A 22,941-nucleotide genomic window follows, 5' to 3' on the forward strand; every position below is an offset into this window, starting at 1 on the left:
AGCTACTAGTTAGATAACTCTCCATTTGGCACATCTGAAACATATTTGTGCTCCAATTTGTTTTTTGAATACATTTTTTTTTCAGGACACCAGAGTTTATAAGGGCAGCAAAATCCCTCTGGTCACAAAAGCAAACCAAAAGCAAATTCTCATTTCTGTAAGAATTGTAGTCATTTATTTGAATTCTCTCTGCAGCACAAACGTTCTTTATTTGCAGCATTGGAGCGAAATTGCCACAACTGCACCACCGTCTGTGTTGATCCTGGAGATGGGTTGGGGGCTGTGATCCAGCTACTGCTGCAATTTGCCTCAATTCTCCGTCCGAATACTCAGGCGACGACACCATCAGCACCCCTCCAGTAGCTTTTTTTTGGTCGTCAGACATTTTTGGAGGTTGTCGTTTACTTTGTATAACTAATGTCTAACGTAGTCTTCACTTCACTGTCCTGATTACGGCACCCATCTCCGCTGCTGTCAGACGGATATATCAAATTATGATGTAAAATAATCGCTAATGTTTTGGGTGGAAAAGTACACATTTCCTGATTCAAAACCGATGATACTATTGACAAAAATAGCTAAATCCGCAGTACGCATTCAATAATACAATGAATTTCTCCACAATTTGCAGATTTCTGTATCATGAATTCATTGGCAACAGCGCAATGCGAGGCCTGCACCCAGCAACTTCACCAGTCAGATGAACTGCTTTTGCAGCTGTTTCAAGTACAGCACTACAGGGAGAGAGAGGGGGAGAGGGCAAACTCCACTGAACTAGTTTCAATGTATGGAATCACTTGGATTCATGATTTTGGGTAAACTTCTCCTTTCGTACCAGGTGAATAAATGCATCTATGTGAGATTTAGCCTTTTTGTCTTTCAGAGAGTTTTGGAAAAGAAAGTAGTTTCTCCTTGAAACCTGCATCAGGAAACCAGGTATGTTTGGTATTATGCATCTATAGAGACTCTATCCTCTCATTTGGCCTACCATCACTCCTAAATGGTTCATTGTGTATTTTACGAATTCTGATCCATCTCCCAGACATCAACACGTCTGTTTTACTTTACCAGGTGGTTCAACTGACTGCTTTCAAGCCCTCAGGTATTTTCACCATTTCCTAGGCAGCTGAATCTGACTTTTATTTAATCTTGCTTTATTAAAAATAATGTGGCTGGCACACATACAATAAGGAACCAGGTTACATTGTCTACTGACAATTTGGTCATAATTTAATCCCCTTCTGTTAGTATCTATATTTTCTTCAGATTTAAATGATTTTTGATTGGACAATTATTTTGACTACATGTAATAACATCAGGTGTGTGTTTTGTAAACATATTGACAGCTCTTTTTTGGTTTTTGAAGTGGGCCAGGTCATTTCACCATGTCGAGAGCCTGGAACTATAAGGTTCTATCTGCAAAAAAGAGGATTCTGAGATAATTGGCTTTAAAGTTCTGAATCCTAATCGGTTTGAATGGTGTCAGCAATTTTTATTGTGTATTCTTTTGAACATAGCAACATGAATTGGGTATCTAGAGTACTATATGAGTTGAGAACACTGAACAGAACAAGGCTATATCAATAACTACATTTTGACAAAAAATGCAGATGGAACATTATAGTGTCAATCTAATCATCAGAAAGGAGAGAGGTGAAAGTTTGTCCTTTGATTTGCTGAATGTTTTCTCTTTTATGGCAAACACCTGATCGGTGGTGTGTGAGTGGCACTTGGGGTCCGATGTTGACAGTCAGAACAATAGGAAACATCATTTTTTCCGCAGTAGTTAGACAATCAGGCCGCTCATCCACTCAAACACCTGCTCCCACAGCTTGACTGTGTCACACGCATGTATGCACACACACACATACGCATTCACGCGCACACACAAACAAACAGACACACACACACACACGCAGGCACGCACCCACACACACTCAATCCACCCAATATGTTGTGTTGGGGCAATAGTGAATGTTTTACAAGGTCTAGTCTGTAGTTTTCTTTTTTGCAAAGAAAGAATAATCTATTATATTGAACATAATGTGTTGATAGAATAATACATTTTGTGTTACTTTTCTGTTACAACAGGCTGCTGATGGAATGTTTGGAATTGGACACAAAGGCACATTTATCATATAACCTGGTGGGAAGAAAGCGGAATTGCACAGTGAATACCACAAACAGATACACACAATAGATGCATCCTCTCTCATACAAATATTGTAGATGATGTAAATAGACACACACTCAAAAACTGCACATATAGAATACACACACACACATATATATATACACCCCACATACAGATTGAAAGACTCAAAGATGTGCACACACACACACACACACACACACAGAGCGTGTGAAGCAGGAAGCGTTTTTTTAGGGCGACAGCTCCTCCTCCACCACAGTGTCCCATTCCCAGGGTCAGGAACCATCTGCTGTTTAGGAAATCGCTGTTCCAGAGAGGCAACACAACATTTGTCGTGTGCGTACAGACCTCAGTTTCATTCTCTTTTGCTGAGTGGCTTATCACACCTTCAGTCTTTTTTTTACAGTCATCTTTTTGTGTATGTGTCATTTTGGTTTTTACAGACATAACTAGACAGTAGACGTTACTGTTTTTACAGACATAACTAGACAGTAGACGTTACTGTTTTTACAGACATAACTAGACAGTAGACGTTACTGTTTTTACAGACATAACTAGACAGTAGACGTTACTGTTTTTACAGACATAACTAAACAGTAGACGTTACTGTTTTTACAGACATAACTAGACAGTAGACGTTACTGTTTTTACAGACATAACTAGACAGTAGACGTTACTGTTTTTACAGACATAACTAGACAGTAGACGTTACTGTTTTTACAGACATAACTAGACAGTAGATGTTACTGTTTTTACAGACATAACTAAACAGTAGACGTTACTGTTTTTACAGACATAACTAAACAGTAGATGTTACTGTTTTTACAGACATAACTAGACAGTAGACGTTACTGTTTTTACAGACATAACTAGACAGTAGACGTTACTGTTTTTACAGACATAACTAAACAGTAGACGTTACAAGTTTTACAGACATAACTAGACAGTAGACGTTACTGTTTTTACAGACGTAACTAAACAGTAGACGTTACTGTTTTTACAGACATAACTAGACAGTAGACGTTACTGTTTTTACAGACGTAACTAGACAGTAGACGTTACTGTTTTTACAGACGTAACTAGACAGTAGACGTTACTGTTTTTACAGACATAACTAGACAGTAGACGTTACTGTTTTTACCGACATAACTAGACAGTAGACATGACTGTTTTTACAGACATAACTAGACAGTAGACGTTACTGTTTTTACGGACATAACTAGACAGTAGACATGACTGTTTTTACCGACATAACTAGACAGTAGACGTTACTGTTTTTACCGACATAACTAGACAGTAGACATGACTGTTTTTACAGACATAACTAGACAGTAGACATGACTGTTTTTACAGACATAACTAGACAGTAGACATGACTGTTTTTACAGACATAACTAGACAGTAGACATGACTGTTTTTACAGACATAACTAGACAGTAGACATGACTGTTTTTACAGACATAACTAGACAGTAGACATGACTGTTTTTACAGACATAACTAGACAGTACACGTTACTGTTTTACAGACATAACTAGACAGTAGACATGACTGTTTTTAGAGACATAACTAGACAGTAAACATGACTGTTTTTACAGACATAACTAAACAGTAGACATCACTGGAAACACTGGAAACTTTGAATCAAGGATTAAAGGCCTATACTACTGTAAGATATTATATGACCAGACAACAAGATTGTGTTGTCAGTGTGAGAACGTGGATAGTAGGATGACAGATCCTCTCATAGATCAACAGCATTATATAGTAGAGATATGCTGCTAACTCACTGTGCACTGTCTGGGCAGCTCATAAAGAGACTTTAAGAAGCCTATCACCTGTTGTACAGTACTGTATCACCAACCAACCACTATGTGTATTGGAGGCTGTGCTAGCTACAGCTTGGCTATCTCCCCAAGCCTTTCCTCCCTCCCCTGCCCTGGCCTATCCTGACTTACAACAAGCAACAGAAATCCTGGCCTCTCCCTATCTCCACTGCAGGAAGGTGCACTCTGAACTGAGACACATTATTCAGTACAGCTCAAATGATCGCATGAAACTCTTTATTGTCCCAATAGAAGAATAGGCTGGGCAAATATAATGTACATTGTCGTTTGATATAATTGTATTTCTATACATATATTATTATGAGATGGGGGAAGGTTATTGTTAGGACAAACACACAACCACACACTTCCACACCTCATCCCCAGGGGGCAGCAACAACCTGGTTCAATTGCTTAGCCAGGAAGTCTTGTGGAGCCTTATGAAGTGTTGATTGGGCACAGGTGCAAGGAAATGAGATTGAGACAGCTATTAGAGCCGTTAGGCTGATGTTTTTTCTTGGTAACCATGTGAGCCCTTGGTTTTGTTTAAAATCTTTTGCTTGGGAATGTTTTTAGTTTTTTGCATATATTTATTTTTGTCACCTCTGAACAATCAAAAATCTGCTTGGACTGGCTAACCAAGAGGTCATGGAGGAGCTGGCCCTAGACCAAAGGTAAGGTTGCTGTCTTCTGGGTACATGTACATACAACACAGTCCTTATACTCTGATTTCTCACATAGGTGCACATCTTAAATCAGGTTATAGACCATGTAACTAGGACTAAGACCCCTAGACTTAGAGTGCAACAGTATTAGCAGGCTAGTCAATCGATTTTGTAACAATACATTGTAAGATTTGTATGAAAATGATAGCTTTTCCAAAGCCCTTATGCTTCGTTCCTTAAATGAGTTGTTTAATTACTGTTAATGGCCTCCAATATTTGCGCTCTTTGTAGCCATTGGCTGAAATGTACATTTACATATGCATTTGTGAAGTAGCACTGACTTGTCAGCCCAAAACCATAGACTTTCACATTAATATGAATTGCTTTGTCATGACTCATAAATTGCTACCACTATCCTGGATAGCCTCCAGAGTATTTGAAAAGAATGTATTATGTATATATGACCCCCATGGTCATTGAACAACAGCGGGATGGTTCAAAAGAAATGGACAGAACATACGTAGCGCTTTACTTAATTGCATTTATTGATTTGATGCTATTACAATAAAATATATTTAAAGAAAAGTATGTTTTGATTGTTTCTGTTTGAAAAGCATTCATATTTCTGACAGAGGTAACCAAGTGGACCATCACAGACAGTTTGAGAATGAGATCTTAAACAGACCTCATCACTTCACCAAAACATCCAAGACTGGGACTGCACAGAATAAGGTGAAACTCAACAGAAGCAAAAGCAACATACAGAGAACCAATTACACATTAAGAAATAGAAAAGTATGTGTGGTGAAACATCTGAGCTTATGTATTCCTCACTGTGGCGTTTCTTTTCCTGCTTCACAATATAAATGCACTGTACAAAGAGGTACAGATGACAGTCATTTCAGTTAGAAAAAGGTCAATATATTCAGACAGACAGGCCAGGGTTATCTTAAGGCAGGTGTTCTGATTGTCTCCAAGAAGTTAAAAGAGCCAACCCTGCCATGTCTGTATGCGAGAGACAATTCAAACATGTTGCTTCATGTGTGCTATGTGCTGGAATTACGCAAAAGGATATGTGGGTGTTACATGTTATTGATGTTGATTTCATTCCTTGCCGTCCTGATACTCTATGTTTTGTGCTTCATCTGACAATTTTCCTGCCATTTCTCAAGTACGATAAGTCTATTTACTCTCTACACTTGAATCCAACTGGATTTCCCTAGATCTCTTTCAAATTTAGCTTGAAAAGCAACCATTCCATACATTGCCAATTGCATGTTTTCCTTCATTCTGCGAGTACAAAATGTCTGGAGCACATCCACAGTGCACGACCCCCTATCCTTGACCTGGCTCTGTAGTCCGGGTGGACAGAAGAAGCTAGAGGACTTATACAGTTAAGCTTACCAAGAACATTCATTTTTAACACATCTACTTAATAAGAGATTGCTTTCTTTGTTGTTCATTTTTCTGTCCACACACGTGGGTGTCTCTTTCTGGGGCCGTCCTCCATTAATCTGCTAATAAGAGACGACTGCAGCCAAAGATGTCTTTCATTCTCTCCCACACATCAGCGCCACATTCAGGGCTCTCTCCCTCCCTCTCTCTTACGCCATATCTACCCCCTCCCTCTCTCTCCTCTGTATCACTCTCTTTCTATCACTTTAAGTCGATCTCTCATTGGGGTAACAGATAGTCATTAAACGTAATATGAGTATGCAGATTTAATTCTTTAAACATATGTGTAGTTCATATATTAGAATATCAATATCTAATAGAAAAAAACTATATTGAACATAACATATTTTTCACATACCACATTTTTTGGTAAAGTTGGTGACAATGTACAAAGGAACAAGTGCTCAAATAAATGTAGTGCTTCCACTATATTTGAAAGGCTAAGACATGTCTTAATGGCGTGTTATAGGGCCTCTTTCATCTGAAAGAGGCCCTATAACTCTGATATAACGCTGATATAAGACCTCACTCTGCTGAATTCAACAAAATGTTACATTTACTACATACAGTATCATAGCATAGCTTTCTTTGTACATTTTATAACTATGTACATTTAAAGGACTGCCAAAACAATGAGTCAATATTCTGTTTACACACACCTTGGACAGAGGGGATACTCACGCATGCACGGAAGCACACACACAAACACACAACTCATCTTCTCCTAGCTGTAATCATAAATCCCCTCTTTGCTTCGACACCATCGGTCCCACAGACAGTCTGCTGGTGTATAGTGATGGTAGCGTGGTGCTCATATACAGGCCTTCTTGGCATGCAGCATCTCAATGAGCAGGTTGTTGCAGGGCACCTCCCCACTCAGGTGTTTGTAGCACAGGTAGTCCTCTGCCTGGGTGCTGAGGGCACGCAGCTCTGGCAGATGCAGCACCAGCTGGCTGAACTTGTCCAGATACAGGGGGTAGGTGCACACAGTGTACTCCAGCAGAGCCCCATTCACCTGCTCCTGAACACTCTCCACAAACACCTGGTTCTCCAACAGCTTCACATCTGGACAGGGACATAATAAAGAGATTTAGAGGGGATTAATTTACTCTGCAGATGTCACATAAATGGGAGAATATTGATATATTTATTTGAAACTGTTCCTCAAATCCCTGTGTTAAGGCTCAGCATCAGTTACTTGTTGAGATCAAGTGTAGGCCTAATCTTTAGCATTGAAATTGCAACAGTTTATTACTAATATTCCATTTCTGGTACATTGGATCTGTACAGCGTGGGTAGGTTGTGGGTTGGTTGTGGGTTGTGTGTGTGTGTGTATATGTGACAATAGCTAGACCCTATAAAGGACTTCTATTCAGCATCAGCTGAGTCCTGCCAGAAGAGCCATTCACACAGTAATTAAATATTTTGAATAATCTTTTCAAACCACTTAAGGGCAACTAAATTGCCCTGATAAACCGGACTCATTGATTGAAGGAGAGAGAGCAAGAGAATGAAACAGACAGCGGAGATGGGAAATATTTTCTGCATGTGACGAGTGCTCTCATTATTCTAAAGCCTTTTATTCCCAGCTCGCTGGCGCTAAATAGCAGTCGCTTAAGGGAATCTGGGCAACTGTCGTCAATACACACTCCATATGCAGAAGCCACAGGATGAATGTCAGTCAGATTATTGAATGCTAGACCCATCCATTAAGGTTCCATTGAATGCTATTAAAGAATAATGGGTGAGGTTGTCTTCTTTGTTAATGTTGCCTTTTGACAAGGCCCTATATTGAATTATGAGTATACCTGAAAATAAAGGACTGGTTCAGATAACAGTTGGAACCTTCTGGATAAAAAAACACATAGATCAATGGCTGTGACTTTTCCATTTAAAATGCCATTTCTGCCTTTCAAAATAAATGGGACTTGTCAACTAAAACCTATTTCCAACAAAAAGTTTGAAAAAGTTATTTGCTCATTCTTAAGTTATACAAACCACAGCTACGATACAAACAAGTATGAAGTACCTCAAACCTAATGAAATTCAAATCTTTGAAAGACCATAGTAGTTTTCAAAGATGATTATTCCATTCTTGAGCTAGCTGTAATGAGCTATACATGAGCTGTATGTATGCACGCATGACTGTAAGTCGCTTTGGATAAAAGTGTGTTATATTATATACATATTGTAAGACTAATAATCACTGTCTAATGTGGTACAGCATACAGCGTATGTCCATGTGGTCTACTCACTGGGATTGAAGAGGAGGAGGAACTTGAGGCAGGCAACCTCTCTCCTGTCTACCTGCAGGGCTAGTAGCCTCCCAGCCAGCTCCTGTCCTCTCTGGACCAGGCCTGACAGACTCAAGCCCGCCTGTGACCCCACGGATGACAGATCCATCTGCAACACAACACAAAAGGACAACATGAAGTATTATTCTATATACAGGGTTTAAAGGCCAATTCCAGCACTTTTCAACCTCATATACATTTTCTCCAGCACCGAACCAGTGTCTGCATATGTAAAAACATCGCATTTCTACGATCTATGGTTAAAAAGATAAGAAAGGTCCCAAAAATTGCTTCTCTGTGACAGGTAGCCTAGCGGTTAAGAGTGTCAGGCCAATAACCAAAAGGTTGCTGGTTCAAAACCCTGAGCCAACTAAATGAAAAATCTGTTTATGTGCCCTTGAGCAAGGTACTTAACCCTAATTAGTCTGGATAAGAAACTCTGCTAAATGACTAAAATGTAAATATACATCAAAGGGTAGGATTAAAAGTAAGAGTTTTCAAAACAGAGAGAGGGTATTTTCTTACTCCCCACATCACCGTGACTCTCATAGTGTTCGAAAATCACTGTTTTTAATGTCATGGGGTAGAACCTTGTAACTTCATATTTTTTTCTACAAAACGTAGAAATGTGCCGTTTTCACATATGTAGACACTGTTATTGTGCTGGAGATAATAAAAATGAGGTTGAAAAGTGGTGGTCTTGCAACTTGAATTACAGTACAGTACAGCTTCAGTACAGGTTCATAGATGCCATACATTGAGTCTGCAAATGAATGCGATTGGCATTTTATGTAACATATTGGACGTTAAATCCTCAAATTCCACAGTAGCTTCTAGAATGATACAGTGCAACTTTTAAGCTCCTCTTCCTTCTGTTCTCACAAACCTAGTACAGTTTGTAGATAAAAATTGCCAGTTTTCCATTGCAGTCTTTATGAGAAAAAAATAACTTGATTTAAACACGAGGCAAATAAATACCAGCGGCCATCTTTCACCTCTCCTCCCTAAACCCAGGAGTCAGTTACAAGCTGCAGAGACAAGCTGATGGTTGTTTTTTCCTTTTCTGTTCTGCATCTTCCAAGCATAAGAACAAGAGCAGGCAGCAGAAAGTGTTCTCACTCCTTGAATTTTTTTACTTTTGTGGTGTTATAAATTGGGATTCAAATGGATTTCATTGTCTTTTTTTCTCAACTATCTACAAAAAGAGCTTTGCACACCTGGATTTTACAATATCTGCCCATTATTCTTTTTTAAACTCTTCAAGCTCCGTCAAGTTGGTTGTTGATCATTGCTAGACATCCATTTTCAAGCCTTGCCATACATTTTCAAGCTGATTTAAATCAAAACTGTAACTCTGCCACTCAGGAACATTCAATGTCATCTTGATAAGCAAATCTGATGCATATTTGGCCTTGAGTTTGAGGCTATTGTCCTGCTGAAAGGTGAATTTGTCTCTCAGTGTCTGTTGGAAAGCAGACTGAACCAGGTTTTCCTAGGATTTTGCCTGTGATTGTAGCTGTATTCCATTTATTTTCATCCTAAAAAAAATCCCTAGTCCTTGCTGATGACGAACTGATCCAAACCACGAAGCAGCCACCACCATGCTTGAAAATATGAATGGTGGTACTCAGTGATGTGTTGTGTTGGATTTGTCCCCCAAAAATTGCTAACAGATTTTTGAATATTTTTATTCTGTACAGACTTCCTTCTTTTAACTCGGTCATTTAGGTTAGTTTTGTTTAGTAATTGCAATGTTGTTGATCCATCCTCAGTTTTCTCCTATCACAGCCTTTAAAGTCTGTAACTGTTTTAAAGTCACCTCATGGTTTCCTTCCTTTCCGGCAACTGAGGAAAAGGAAAGACGCCTGTATCTTTGTAATGACTGGGTGTATTGATAAATCATCCAAAGTATAATTGATAACATCACCATGCTCAAAGTGATATTCAGTGTCTGCTTTTATTTTTGTACCAATTTACCAATAGGTGCCATTCTTTGCAAGACATTGGAAAACCTCCCTGGTCTTTGTAGTTGAATCTGTGCTTGAAATCCACTACTTGACTCAGGGACCTTACAGATAATTGTACGTGTGGGGTACAAGAGATGGGGTAATGATTCCAAAATCATGTTAACCACTATTATTGCACATAGATTTAGTCCATGCAACTTATTATGTGACTTGTTATGCACATGTTTATTCTTGAACGTATGTAGGCTTTCCATACATAACAAAGGTGTTGAATACTTATTGACTCAAGACATTTCAGCTTTAAATGTTTTATCAATTTATAAACATTTTAACAACAACAAAAAAATCCACTTTGACATTGTAGGGTATTGTGTATAAATCAGTGGCACAAAATCTCAATCCATCATAAATTCAGGCTGTAACACATCAGAATGTGGAAAAAGTCAAGGGGTGTGAAAACTTTCTGAAGGCAATACACTGACCATACAAACATTAGGAACACCTTCCTATTATTGAGTTGCACCCCCTTTTGCCCTCAGAACACTCTCAATTTGTCGGGGCATCAAATCAGATTAAATTGTATTGTCACATGCGCCGAATACAACCGGAGTCGACCTTACAGTGAAATGCTTACTTACAGGCCCTTATCCATCAATGAAGTTTCAAGAAAATACCAACAAAAAAAGTAAGAGATAAAAATAACAAATAATTCAAATGCAGCAGTAAATAACAATAGTGGGGGTACAATAAAGGGGGTACAATAAAGGGGGTACAATAAAGGGGGTACCGGTACAGAGTCAACGTGCAGTGTCACTGGTGTCCAGGTAATTGAGGTAATATGTACATGTAGGAAGAGTTATTAAAGTGACTATGCATAGATAATAACAGAGAGTAGCAGCAGCATAGAAGATGGGATGGGAGGATCCAGTTGCAGAGGGAGGTGTTTATTCCCAGGTTCCTTAGCTTAATGATGAGCTTTGAGGGCACTATGGTTTTGAACACTGAGCTGTAGTCAATGAATAGCATTCTCACATAGGTGTTCAGTCCAGGTGTGAAAGGGCAGTGTGGAGTGCAATAGAGATTGCATCATCTGTGGATCTGTTGGTTCGGTATGCAAATTGGAGTGGGTCTAGGGTTTCTGGGATAATGGTGTTGATATGAGCCATGACCAGCCTTTCAAAGCATTTCATGGCTAAAGATGTGAGTGCTATGGGTTGGTAGTCATTTAAGCAGGTTACCTTAGTCTTCTTGGGCACAGGGACTATGGTGGTCGGCTTGAAACAAGTTGGTATTGCAGACTCAGACAGGGAGCGGTTGAAAACCTCAATGAAGAGACTTGCCAGTTAGTCAGCGCATGCTCGGAGTACACGTCCTGGTAATCCGTCTGGTCCTGTGGCCTTGTGCATATTGACCTGTTTAAAGGTCTTACTCACATTGGCTGCAGAGAGCGTGGTCACACAGTCATCTGGAACAGCTGATTCTCTCATGCATGTTTCAGTGTTACTTGCCTCGAAGTGAGCATAGAAGTTATTTAGCTCATCTGGTAGGCTTGTGTCACTGGGCAGCTCTTGGCTGTGCTTCCCTTTGTAGTCTGTACTAGCTTGCTAGCTTCCCTGCATTAAAGTCCCCGGCCACTAGGAGCGGCGCCTCTGGGTGAACGTTTCCTGTTTGCTTATGGCAGTATACAGCTCATTGAGTGCGGTTTTAGTGCCAGAATCGGTCCGTGGTGGTATGTAGACAGCTAGAAAAAATACAGATGAAAAGTCTCTAGGTAGATAGTGTGGTCTACAGCTTATCATGGGACACTCTACCTCACGCGAGCAAAACCTTGAGACTTCCTTAGATATCATGCACCAGCTGTTGTTTACATATATGCATAGGCCCCCGCCCCGTGTCTTACCAGAGGCTGCTGTTCTATCCTGCCGATAGAGTGTATAACCCACCAGCTGTATGTTCTTAATGTCTTCGTTCAGCCACGACTCGGTGAAACATGATATATTGCAGTTTTTAATGTTCTGTTGGTAGGATATACGTGCTTTCAGTTCGTCCCATTTATTTTCCAGCGATTGAACGTTAGCTGGCAGGACGGAAGGCAAAGGCAGATTAGGCACTCGTCGCCTGATCCTCACAAGGCACCCTGATCTTTTTCCGCAAAATCTCTGTTTCCTTCTCCGGCAAATGACGGGGATCTGAGCATGGTCGGGTGTCTGAAGTATATCCCTCCCATACGACTTATTGAAGAAAAACTCTTCGTTAATCTGAGGTGAGTAATCCCAGTTATGATGTCCTGAAGCTCTTTTCAGTCATAATAGACAGTAGCAGCAACATTATGTAAAATACAAGTTACGAACAAAGGGAAAAAACAAACAAAATAGCATATGGTTGGTTAAAAGCCTATTAGACGGCAGCCATCCCCTCCGGCGCCATCTTCAGATGAACTCTACAAGGTGTTGAAAGCGTTCCACAGGGATGCTGTTCCATGTCAACTCCAATGCTTCCCACAGTTGTGTCAAGTTGGCTGGATGTCCTTTGGGGGTGGACCATCAATGATACAAACGGAAAACTATTGAGTGTGAAAAACCCAGCAGCGTTGGCAGTTCTTGACATACTAAAACCGATGCACCTGACACTTACTACCATATCCCGTTCAAAGGCACTTAAATTTTCTGTCTTGTACATTCACCCTCTGAATAGCACACCTATACAATTCATGTCTCATTTGTTTCAAGGCTTAAAAATCCTTATTTAACTTGTCTCCTCCCCTTCATGTACACCGGTTGAACTGGATATAACAAGTGACATCAATAAGGGATCATACAGTAGCTTTTACCTGGATTCACCTGGTCAGTCTTTGCCATGGAAAGAGCAGGTGTTCTTAATGTTTTGTACACTCTGTGTAGTCCCACTTTATATTGTGTCACTAAAATAATGTGTGGTAATTCCGCTGGTACAGCGTAATAACAGTAATTACTGTGTAGATACACATTACTGCAACACATGGAGGTTGTGTATCTGTAATGACTACATGATGAATGTGTGTGTGTGTGTGTGTGTGTGTGTGTGTGTGTGTGTGTGTGTGTGTGTGTGTGTGTGTGTGTGTGTGTGTGTGTGTGTGTGTGTGTGTGTGTGTGTGTGTGTGTGTGTGTGTGTGTGTGTTTGTGTGTGCGTGCGTGCGTGCGTGATTGTGTGCGTGCGTGTGTGAGTGAATGTTTGTATGTCTGGTATTCATGAATGTATGATTGTATTAATTTTATGTTGGAACTGCAAGGCTGCTTACCTCCTGGCCAGTAACCAGCAGCAGGCTGCTCTCCTTCCCATGTTGCACTTGTCTGAAGACATGGTCCAGGACCAGCAGCTCAGACCAGCAGTTGTGAAGAAGCTTCATCTGGTCCCCCACCTTAAAGTAGAATCAGAAAACAACAGGTCACATCAAAGCTCAAACTCATTCCACACAGCTGGCCAAGCATAGGAATAGTGGAGAACCAATCTAATGTCAAACCCAATGTCAAATAAAACAGCCTACACTGATATTAAAATCTCAAGCAGGCATCAATCTAACATCAACCCCCTTAAAAGCTATCATCCACATGGGATAGCATGGTCCCACCTGAAACACACATAGCTACATGGACAGATAAATGGGGTGACCATAAAACCAAGAGAGGAAGATGAGGGTCCTTGTGCCATATTTCCAGCATCTGGGGCTGGTGTCAATGTCTCGCGCATCATCACCTTGTATTTACGAGCCACAGAGATGACCTCTCCCACCTCCTCACTGCTCCCTGTCCTCCGTCACCTCCCTTGCCCCCGCCCAACGGGGAGGGGGGGGGGGGGGGTGATTGGATGCTCCTCATTGCTAGCACATATTACCCTGGGTGCCGAAGGACGACACTGTCAGTAATTCTGCAGCTGGTGACACAGAGTGTTCCTGAAGCCCCCAAATAGCACCAGGACACACATTCATCTGGCATGGGGATGACAGAATTACTACCCCTTCAATGGAACTATATATCTGTCTAGAGGAGGAGTCCAATCTTGCTCCCAGTCAGAGCTACAGGACCAACACACAACATCTTGATTCATCATACAGTGCCTCTTCTCAAGGAGGATTCAGCACACAGACACAACATTTCACACACACACACTCACATACACACAGTGAACGTTCAGTCAAGGGACATTCAGTCTTGTCCCCCCTGGCTGGCAGAAACAGGGAAGCATAAACCTGCCTCACTCAGTGCCATTACATAACTGTCAGAATTTGGCTTTGAGACCAATACAGATGTTTTGGAGATCAGACAGACAGGTCTAAAACCATCGAACAATAAATATATATCTTTCTTTTCATCAACATTTAGTAAAAGGCTGCTATAATGCACCAACCCTGCATGCACGTAATGGTGTTTGATCAAATGCTACAGGTATGTCAATGTCAGATACTGTATGTAAAAACTCAAGTAACGGGCAGCTTCTGACACAAACATACTGGCAATGCCCAAGGTAAATTTAGCAGATGATAGCTCAATTTTTCCTGTGCAAATATGAACAATGAGAGACAAAATACTGGGCCGTGGAGAGAGAACTGACATTCCCATGTTATCGTCTGGATGGAATGTAATTACTCAGAGAGATAGCTCTTTCTGCAGGAGGCTCTCTCTCTCCTGGCAAACATCCACCGCTTTGTGCTCGCCTCGCACTGTTCACGCCTACAACCTCACAATTGGTTGCAATTTAGCCAGGATACATCCGAGGTACGTAACATGACTGAAATCCATGCAGTTCAAATTTTACTGTTGGCTTTGCACGATCAACATGCCGGAGGCAACACTAAAGTGGCTCTCCAATTTTCCATGATCCCATAGCTAGATTATATTACACACGATTACATCAAGTAATATATGCTGCCCATTTTCTCATATTGTATTTAAAACAAAACCCCATCACTGTCATTTATGCTATTTTTCAGACTGTTGTTTATCCAGGGGCAGAATCCTCCCCCCCAGTCAGGTCTAACTCCATAGTACTGATGATGCTGCCATAACTACTACTGGCCACTGATCACTGCATCAGACCATTGGTCCTCAGAGGCATATAGGCCTACCGATTATAAAATAACCCAGTTAAAAGAGTAAAGTGAAGAATGGGACCACTGTGTGTGTCCCCATGACACCGTCTTGACATAGATACTATGTTCCTATCTCACCACACAATGGACTCGCTGTCTCACAGATAAGGCTAACAGACAAATAACAATAATGTGACAAGAAGTTGCTTCTTGTCAGTTCAGATGGGTGCTAAATATTTTTCGAATAATACATGTCAAAGAGCAAACAATCTATTAGTACGTTCCCGTCGCCAGCCATTCTCTGGCCGATGACAGCATCAATATGAGCAATATCACTGGTCAGCCTTCATCAACACCAGCATGTACTGTCTCCTTTAGGCCACCTATCTGTAACATGCCCAGAGGCCCATACTACCAATCAGGTTTGAGGAGTTATCGAGGTAACATTGGTCAACCCTGAGTTCATCTCGGGATAACCGGTACCACGAAAGTGGCTAACCTTTTAACCAGGTAAATTTCTATGGCAACGAATCCTCAGAACTAACCTGCAGGTTAACTCAGAGCTTACTCCATTTATCCTGAATGAAGTGGCTGAGCTGCGAGTTGAGGACCAATGAAATCAGATACCCTCCCTTTCGCAAAGATTGCATCATCATCCCCTTCATATTTTTTATTTTATTTACAATGTTAATTTTAAAATACCTATCACATTACACATTTAGTAATGACAGAACGCATTTCAAACATCACGCACCGTAAAACGTTTGTAGTTATGACTTAATACAATTATTTTATAGATGGGAGTGGGGGAAATGTTGCTTGTGCACACCAAAGCCGGTATTAATGATAAGTAATCAAATAAAGACGGCCCTTCTAAAAGCCTATTTCACACCATAGCCTGCTGAATATGCTACATAAATTCTATTTCATTTTGATTTCTACACAAATTAAAATGTGGCACTGACTCGCCCATGGATTGTTGCTACAGCACAGTCTCCATGAAGAGTTTGGCATTCGACTAGCCACGTGGCAGATGAGCAATATCCACCGTCGTAGAATACAGATGAAGCCTTAGATGGAATGTGAAGCTAACTGAAGCTGGCTAGCTTTAGAAAACCCTGAGTAGATCTAGCTTCCTTTGTAGTTTACCCATCTGGTCAGACACTACAGTGTCAAACAACAGTATTGATTTCACTCTCCTCTTGGGGCTGGGGAGTAACATATGACTGGAGCCATAACTCCTGCTGTACAAGTGTGACACAACTCAATTACACCCTTCAGTTGACAAAGAGACTCAATGTATAAGGCCTATCTGACATGGACAGTGATGCATCCCAAATCATTACCCAGAGGGAGATACACTGGGTTATGATGTCACCTCTTTAACTGCGGCTCTATTTGAGGGCCTCCACCAGAAACAAGGAGGGACAGAAACAATGATCATTATCTGTCATAGTAAATCTAACATTTTTACACAGGCCTTTGTTCTTTACTGCCATAATGTGTGTGTGTGTGGGGGTGCAGGGTTTCAGAAAGAGGATCAAGAAACATTAAGATATCAAAGCTAAAATTGTTTATCTTCAATATTCTTGATATCACTTATGAATGAAGTGGAATAATAAGATCATCACAATGATAAGATATGATACTGTGATCATTATTCTAAGAATAATTTCTAAATGTGCATGTCTCTCCTATCATTTCTGTGTGGACAGGGACTGGGATGCTTACCTTGAGCTCCTTGAAGAAGATGCAGCTCCTGGCCCACTCCACTATGGAGAACAGAGTCTGGTCGGCCATGCGACACATGAGGCTGAAGGTGCTGAGCCTGTCCTGCCGGCCCCGGCCACTCTGCTCCTGCTGCAAGAAGGCCATGATCTTACTCTGCACCTGCATCTCGTCTGGGTCGCAGCGCAGCAGCTCTAGCACCAGGGGGGAGAGGGGGGGAGGCTGTGGGGAGCCTCCGGAAGGGTACACATCCGGAAAGGGGTACCCCACCAGAGACTCTGGGGAGCTTGTGTGATGGTCAGAGTACTCAGACTTGATGGCCCTGCTGGGGAATGCTGTGCACATGTACTGGGTAGGCAGGGGTCCATGGGGCTGCATGGCCACCCCCAGGGAGGAGGGTCCGTAGAGGCTGGCCTCATAGTCTGTGGGGGTGATGGAGGCTGGGATGGAGGGCATGAGGCCTTTGGGGACAGATGGGAGACTGTGCAGGGTGCCAGTGAAGCCATAGTTAGTCTGTACAGGGGAGAGCTGTGGAGGAGCAGACTCCAGCTTGAAGCCCGTGGAACGGATCAAAGCCTTCTTCTGTTGCTTCATGGCTCTGTCCCGCTTGTACATGGGGCCAAACTTATTCCTGCCCCCACGCATGCGGTCTGCACGCACAGCTGTCACAGAAAGAGACAAGTAGTGGGGAAACAGAACTATGTCAACAACAGTGGGTCTTTATATGGAAATTGTTACTATGCTACTATAGCGGGAAGGATATCATGGTAAAATGCTCCTCGTGAAAAATTATGATTTATTATTATTTTATTTTTCAAATATATATCATTGCAAATACAGCACAGGAAAAGTGCACAGGAAAATAGCCTAATTTAGTCAGGAATATGTGTTTGGCAGTTTCCTGAACCAAGTTTTGGGAAAAGCAATGTAAAAACAACCACACGGGTATCATACTACTTTATTCTATTACACATTCTCTTTTTGAAATTTTACTGTACACAACATGTGCTAATGCCTTTGCAATTACACAATGGTACCGTGTTGATGTACATATTAAGTATCCTTTTAAAACCACAGCGAGAAGCCCAGAGTCGTATTAGCAAATCAAGAATGTGTAATTTCTCCGCGGAAACAGGTGCTTAATTTTCGCATCACAGCCTGGGTGGGAATCACTGGTGTACTCCGCGCTCTCGCCACATCATGTTTTTGCGTCCCATAAAACCACGGACGCTAAACTTCTCTACTCTGTATATAGTCTGTCCCTAATTCAAAACAAAGTTAACACTACAACTTTTGCGAAAATATTTAACAATTCAGAAGCAGCTGATACTAAGACATTAGGCTATTGCATCCCTTGAGGCCTACAGGCCATATGTTGGACATATTTCGGGCATTTGGCAAATAATAACAAATGCATATAGATTCAATATTATTCAAATGGAAAAATATGCCAAAACATTAAAGGCTTATTTTTTTCTGGACAATAAGGTTGAAATCCACTCAATGATAATGTCAAATGAAGGGGTGAGATGAAGAGAACCATACCTTCTAATCTCATGCCAACATCGAGGCATTTCTGGAATCGGCAGCAGGGGCATCTCTTCCGCTGTGTTTTGTCTATTTTACACTCCTGGTTTTCTGCACAAGTATACCTCTTCTTGTTTTGGACTGTCCTCTTGAAGAAGCCCTGGAGAAAAGATCTATCCTATATTAGTTTGATGAGCCACAATACCCACAAACACAGGAAAAAAAGGAAATTGAAAAAAGGAATCGTTCCAAATGAAAATACCTTACAACTTTCACATGTAAGGAGTCCATAGTGGTATCCTGAGACCTTATCTCCACAAACAGGACACAATTCTTCCAGATCTTCATCATAGTTGTAGTCCATTACGCCTACCATCAATGGAACGCCTGGTTCGCAAATAAAAGCAAGGGTCAAGAAAAACGGATGAAGCAGGGATGTAACGAATAAATTAATTCAAATAATGTACAGTTTGTTAATCAAATTCATTTACGGCCCTTGACAAATTTGAAAATGCAGTACGAAATTGTAGGATTCTGTGCAGCTGTGAAACAATATCTGCTTTAAATCAAACTTCCAAAAGGCTTAAAAGCTAATATATATATATATATATATATATATATATATAGTTTCGCTAATAATAATCTTAATGTGGGTTAATATATATATTGCGAAAAATAGAAAAATACATGTATTTCCACAATAAATATGTTAGATTGATGATACGGTGATATTAGCGTTTTTCAGAGAGCTGATTGACAATAGTTTCACTCTATTTCACAAAAATAAGACCGACGATTCCATAATGCATGGAAGCAAACAAAAAAACATTGATATTTACGATTTATTAAAATCCAATGTAAAACCTTAAAAAAAAAATTATGATAAGATTGGCAAATGTTTAAACAGATTTGACCAAATATAACGTGTATTGGTTGATTACCTTTATCGCCCCTTTCTTCCAAGTGGTTATTCCTATTAATCAAGAAATGCCTCAGACTAGGATAGAATAACGCGTTTTATAATCCACCCCTACAACACGGTCGACGCGCGCTTCGACACGAGCACATGTCCTTTACTCAGGGCTCTCTCACCTTCTACTGGGAGGTTGGCCAAAGAGCGGTGGATGCGACCACCTATCTTGAGAAAACAACCTAAGTGTGGTACAGTACACCCTTTCTTGCAACATAATAAACGGAGATGTCCCATTTTAAGGAGAATATCTTTAACCAAAACAGTGTCAAATAGGAACGGAGGATGATCGAAAGTGATAATAGCCTATCCATTATTATGATTATTAATACTGTTATGATGATTATTATTATTGTTATTGTCGTTGTCGTTGTTATTATTATTACTGCTATTATAGCATAGTTAGGCTATAACGATTGTTATTACATTTTTGTTATTATTCATGTTGTTTGTTGTTATCGATATTATCATAATCATCAGTCGTTTTGTTTTCATAATTATGATCCAGAGTTAGTTTTAATTATGTGACTAAGTTATGACTTTAGGTAATATGAATGTGAACAGCAATAACTTAAACAAGACATTAGTAGACCTATAGCTTACGAATCAACGGTCCTTTGGCGTATTATTTCACATTTAGTCCTTACTCTTTTTTTATAATAATTTTTCGTGAATCAATAGACTCGATCTATAATAGGAAACGCAGACCCAATGCATGAGTTAATTATATTCCAAGGCCGTTTAAACAATAGCCTACATTTCGAAAAGAGGTGTTAGGCTAACTAGCTTTTATAATTATTTTTGACAAAATAGGAAGATAATATCCAATAAGTAGGCTTAATTGTTTTGTTTTTCTATAGGCTATTTTGTAGAATTCATTTCGATTCACTACTTCACATTGGACTATATTTGCTGTTTTGGCAATTACTTTAGATGCAAACGGCTTAAAAATATATATCTACATCTATTAGCCTAGGCTACTCTATACCTCAAGGTCAGACATCAAGGGGAAGCATTTCATTTAGTACCATTTTGATTTCAAATGCAGAATAAAACTGTATTTTTTTCTTATTATTTCCTTTTTTCTTATTATTTCCTTTATTCTCCCCCCAAAAAAGTTTGCAAGGAGAAATAGTTTGGAACCTATCGAATAGCTTTCCTTGAATAGACTGCTGAATATGCCAGGTTAATATAATATTTGTCTTGCAATATGGTTAAAGGCTTCAACATAAACAAATGAAGTGCAGACTGAATATCTTTATTTAAATGTTGATCTATGTGCTTACTAAATTATTTTAAATAGGCTATTCTACATGAACGTGCAACAACAAAATAGAGGCATATTACAAAATAAAAGATTGCATAAGCCTACAGTATCTGTGGGTTTACAAATAGCAAATAACTAAAAGTTCATGTAGGCATATCCGAAGCTTCAGACAATTCTACACATTCCGCTAGCGGATTTGTTTACTTACCTTGTGCCTTTTCTCCCAACATGGTATTACCTATGAGGCAGGCTAGACGTCGACGACAATAAAACCTATTAAAGAAGATGCTGCAAAACTTTGACCACTTTGTATGTCATATACAATCCGAATCTGCAATACAAATTCGTAGCTAAATAAACAAATAATTCAGGATAATGGTGATCTCCACGAATAACTGCAGTCATTTCCAGCGTTCTCTTTGCTTTTCTTTCTTTATCAAATAGCAAAAAAGTTACTAAAGTTCTTATTGGTCATCGTCATGTGACGACCACGGAAACGATGATGCGCCCTTTTTCCATCCAAGCATGCAGATAATAACTGAGATGCACATATACATGAGTAGACAGACACACAGTGTATCGTATGGGTCTGTTATGCCAAATGTATTTGTAAAAAATATAGCAGATTTCAAACATTTATATTATTCATCACTGATAGGCCTGTTATGCTTTCAGTACTCATATTGTAAGACACAATGCATTTGGAAGAAATGTATGTAAAACAATCAGAAAACATTTACTTTTGATTTACATGTCATATATATTTCATGCATGGTATTTCAGACATTTTTCTGAGAGATTATTCCAGTATCAGTACCTGAGAGGTTGTACCTGCATGGTCCCTGCAGGAATGAGCTCTATGAGAAAAATGTCAGTTAAAAACGTCTGTTGTCACAAGGACTCTCTATCCATATGATATGTCTGTCCTTAACCACTGTGTATGCCAGTTCAATAAACTCATGTCATTATTCATGGAAACTGGCATACTGTGGCTATGAGACGAGAGGTCTTCAGTTGTATAAAATGTGTATTCAATATGCAGTACCAGTGAAAAGTTTGGACACTCATTCAAGGGGTTTTCTTGATACTTACTATTTTCTATTTTCTATGAAATAACACATAAGGAAATATGTAGTAACCAAAGAAGTGTTAAACAAATTACAATATATTTTATATTTGAGATTCTTCAATGTAGCCACCCTTTGCCTTGATGACAGCTTTGCACACGCTTGGCATTCTCTTAACCAGCTTCATGAGGTAGTCACCTGGAATGTATTTCAATTAACAGGTGTGCCTTGTTACAAGTTAATTGTGGAATTTCTTTCCTTGATGTGTTTAAGCCAATCGGTTGTGTTGTGACAAGGTAGGGGTGGCATACAGAAGACGGCCCTATTTGGTAAAAGACCAAGTCCATATTATGGCAAGAACAGCTCAAATAAGCAAAGAGAAACGACAGTCCATCATTACTTTAAGTCATAAAGGTCAATCAATCCGGAAAAGTTTCTTCAAGTGCAGTCACAAAAACCATCAAGCTCTATAAGGAAACTGGTTTTCATGAGGACCGCCACAGGAAAAGAAGACCCAGAGTTACCTCTGCTGCAGAGGATAATAATGGCACAGGGCTGGATGAAATGCCAGGCTGACTTCTTGTCCCAGTCCGGCCCTGCCACCCATTGTTTATGGTCATACAGTTCGAGGACAGAATCAATGCAGGAGTTTCCACTATTACATTTCTGTTACATTATTCACATACGGTTCACGGTTGCAAAGACGTAATGAAAATAACTCAAATTGGTCATTATTATATCAGCAGCATTTTAACAGAAACTCAGTAACTATAATAGGGAAATTAGCTCTTTGGGACTAAGGCTAAGGAGACATCTATCCATCACTCTATGTTGTATGTATCCTAAAGTGCACTGTCCCCATTGCAGTGAAGGATCTTAGTATGGAACGGTGACCCTTCAAGGTCTCTGATTAGGCACAAAAAGGTCCTTGAATAGGTTCTCTACACATCCATTTATTA

The 22,941-nt window shown here is 40.0% G+C and overlaps 2 protein-coding genes across 2 annotated transcripts in view; one reads left to right on the plus strand and one right to left on the minus strand.

Annotated features, from left to right (window-relative positions):
* The window catches only part of adgrd2 (adhesion G protein-coupled receptor D2), a 20,322-nt gene extending 15,145 nt beyond the window's left edge, over nucleotides 1-5,177 (plus strand). The window contains exons 24-26 of the mRNA XM_020465064.2: nucleotides 884-936; nucleotides 1,072-1,102; nucleotides 2,092-5,177. Of these exons, the coding sequence (XP_020320653.2) occupies nucleotides 884-936; nucleotides 1,072-1,102; nucleotides 2,092-2,099 (92 nt within the window). The 3' untranslated portion in view covers nucleotides 2,100-5,177. The remainder of the gene's footprint in view (nucleotides 1-883; nucleotides 937-1,071; nucleotides 1,103-2,091) is intronic.
* On the minus strand, nucleotides 5,166-21,314 carry nr5a1a (nuclear receptor subfamily 5, group A, member 1a). Its single transcript, XM_020470067.2, has 7 exons — nucleotides 21,124-21,314; nucleotides 18,941-19,065; nucleotides 18,697-18,838; nucleotides 17,155-17,813; nucleotides 13,636-13,755; nucleotides 8,353-8,500; nucleotides 5,166-7,162 (listed from the first exon to the last, which is right to left on the minus strand). The coding sequence occupies exons 1-7, from the start codon at nucleotides 21,143-21,145 to the stop codon at nucleotides 6,909-6,911; spliced, it is 1,470 nt and encodes a 489-aa protein (XP_020325656.1). The 5' UTR covers nucleotides 21,146-21,314; the 3' UTR covers nucleotides 5,166-6,908.
* Nucleotides 21,315-22,941: the final 1,627 nt, after the last annotated feature.

This window comes from Oncorhynchus kisutch, linkage group LG3 (assembly GCF_002021735.2).
Source record: "Oncorhynchus kisutch isolate 150728-3 linkage group LG3, Okis_V2, whole genome shotgun sequence".
Classification (NCBI taxonomy): Eukaryota; Metazoa; Chordata; class Actinopteri; order Salmoniformes; family Salmonidae; genus Oncorhynchus; species Oncorhynchus kisutch.

Coding starts and splice junctions, on each gene's coding strand:
- nr5a1a (XM_020470067.2), bottom strand. CDS start 21,145: ATGTTGGGAGAAAAGGCACAAG. Junction 19,066..21,123: donor GTTGGGAGAAAAGGCACAAG/GTAAGTAAACAA, acceptor TTTGCGAACCAG/GCGTTCCATTGATGGTAGGC. Junction 18,839..18,940: donor TTACATGTGAAAGTTGTAAG/GTATTTTCATTT, acceptor TCTTTTCTCCAG/GGCTTCTTCAAGAGGACAGT.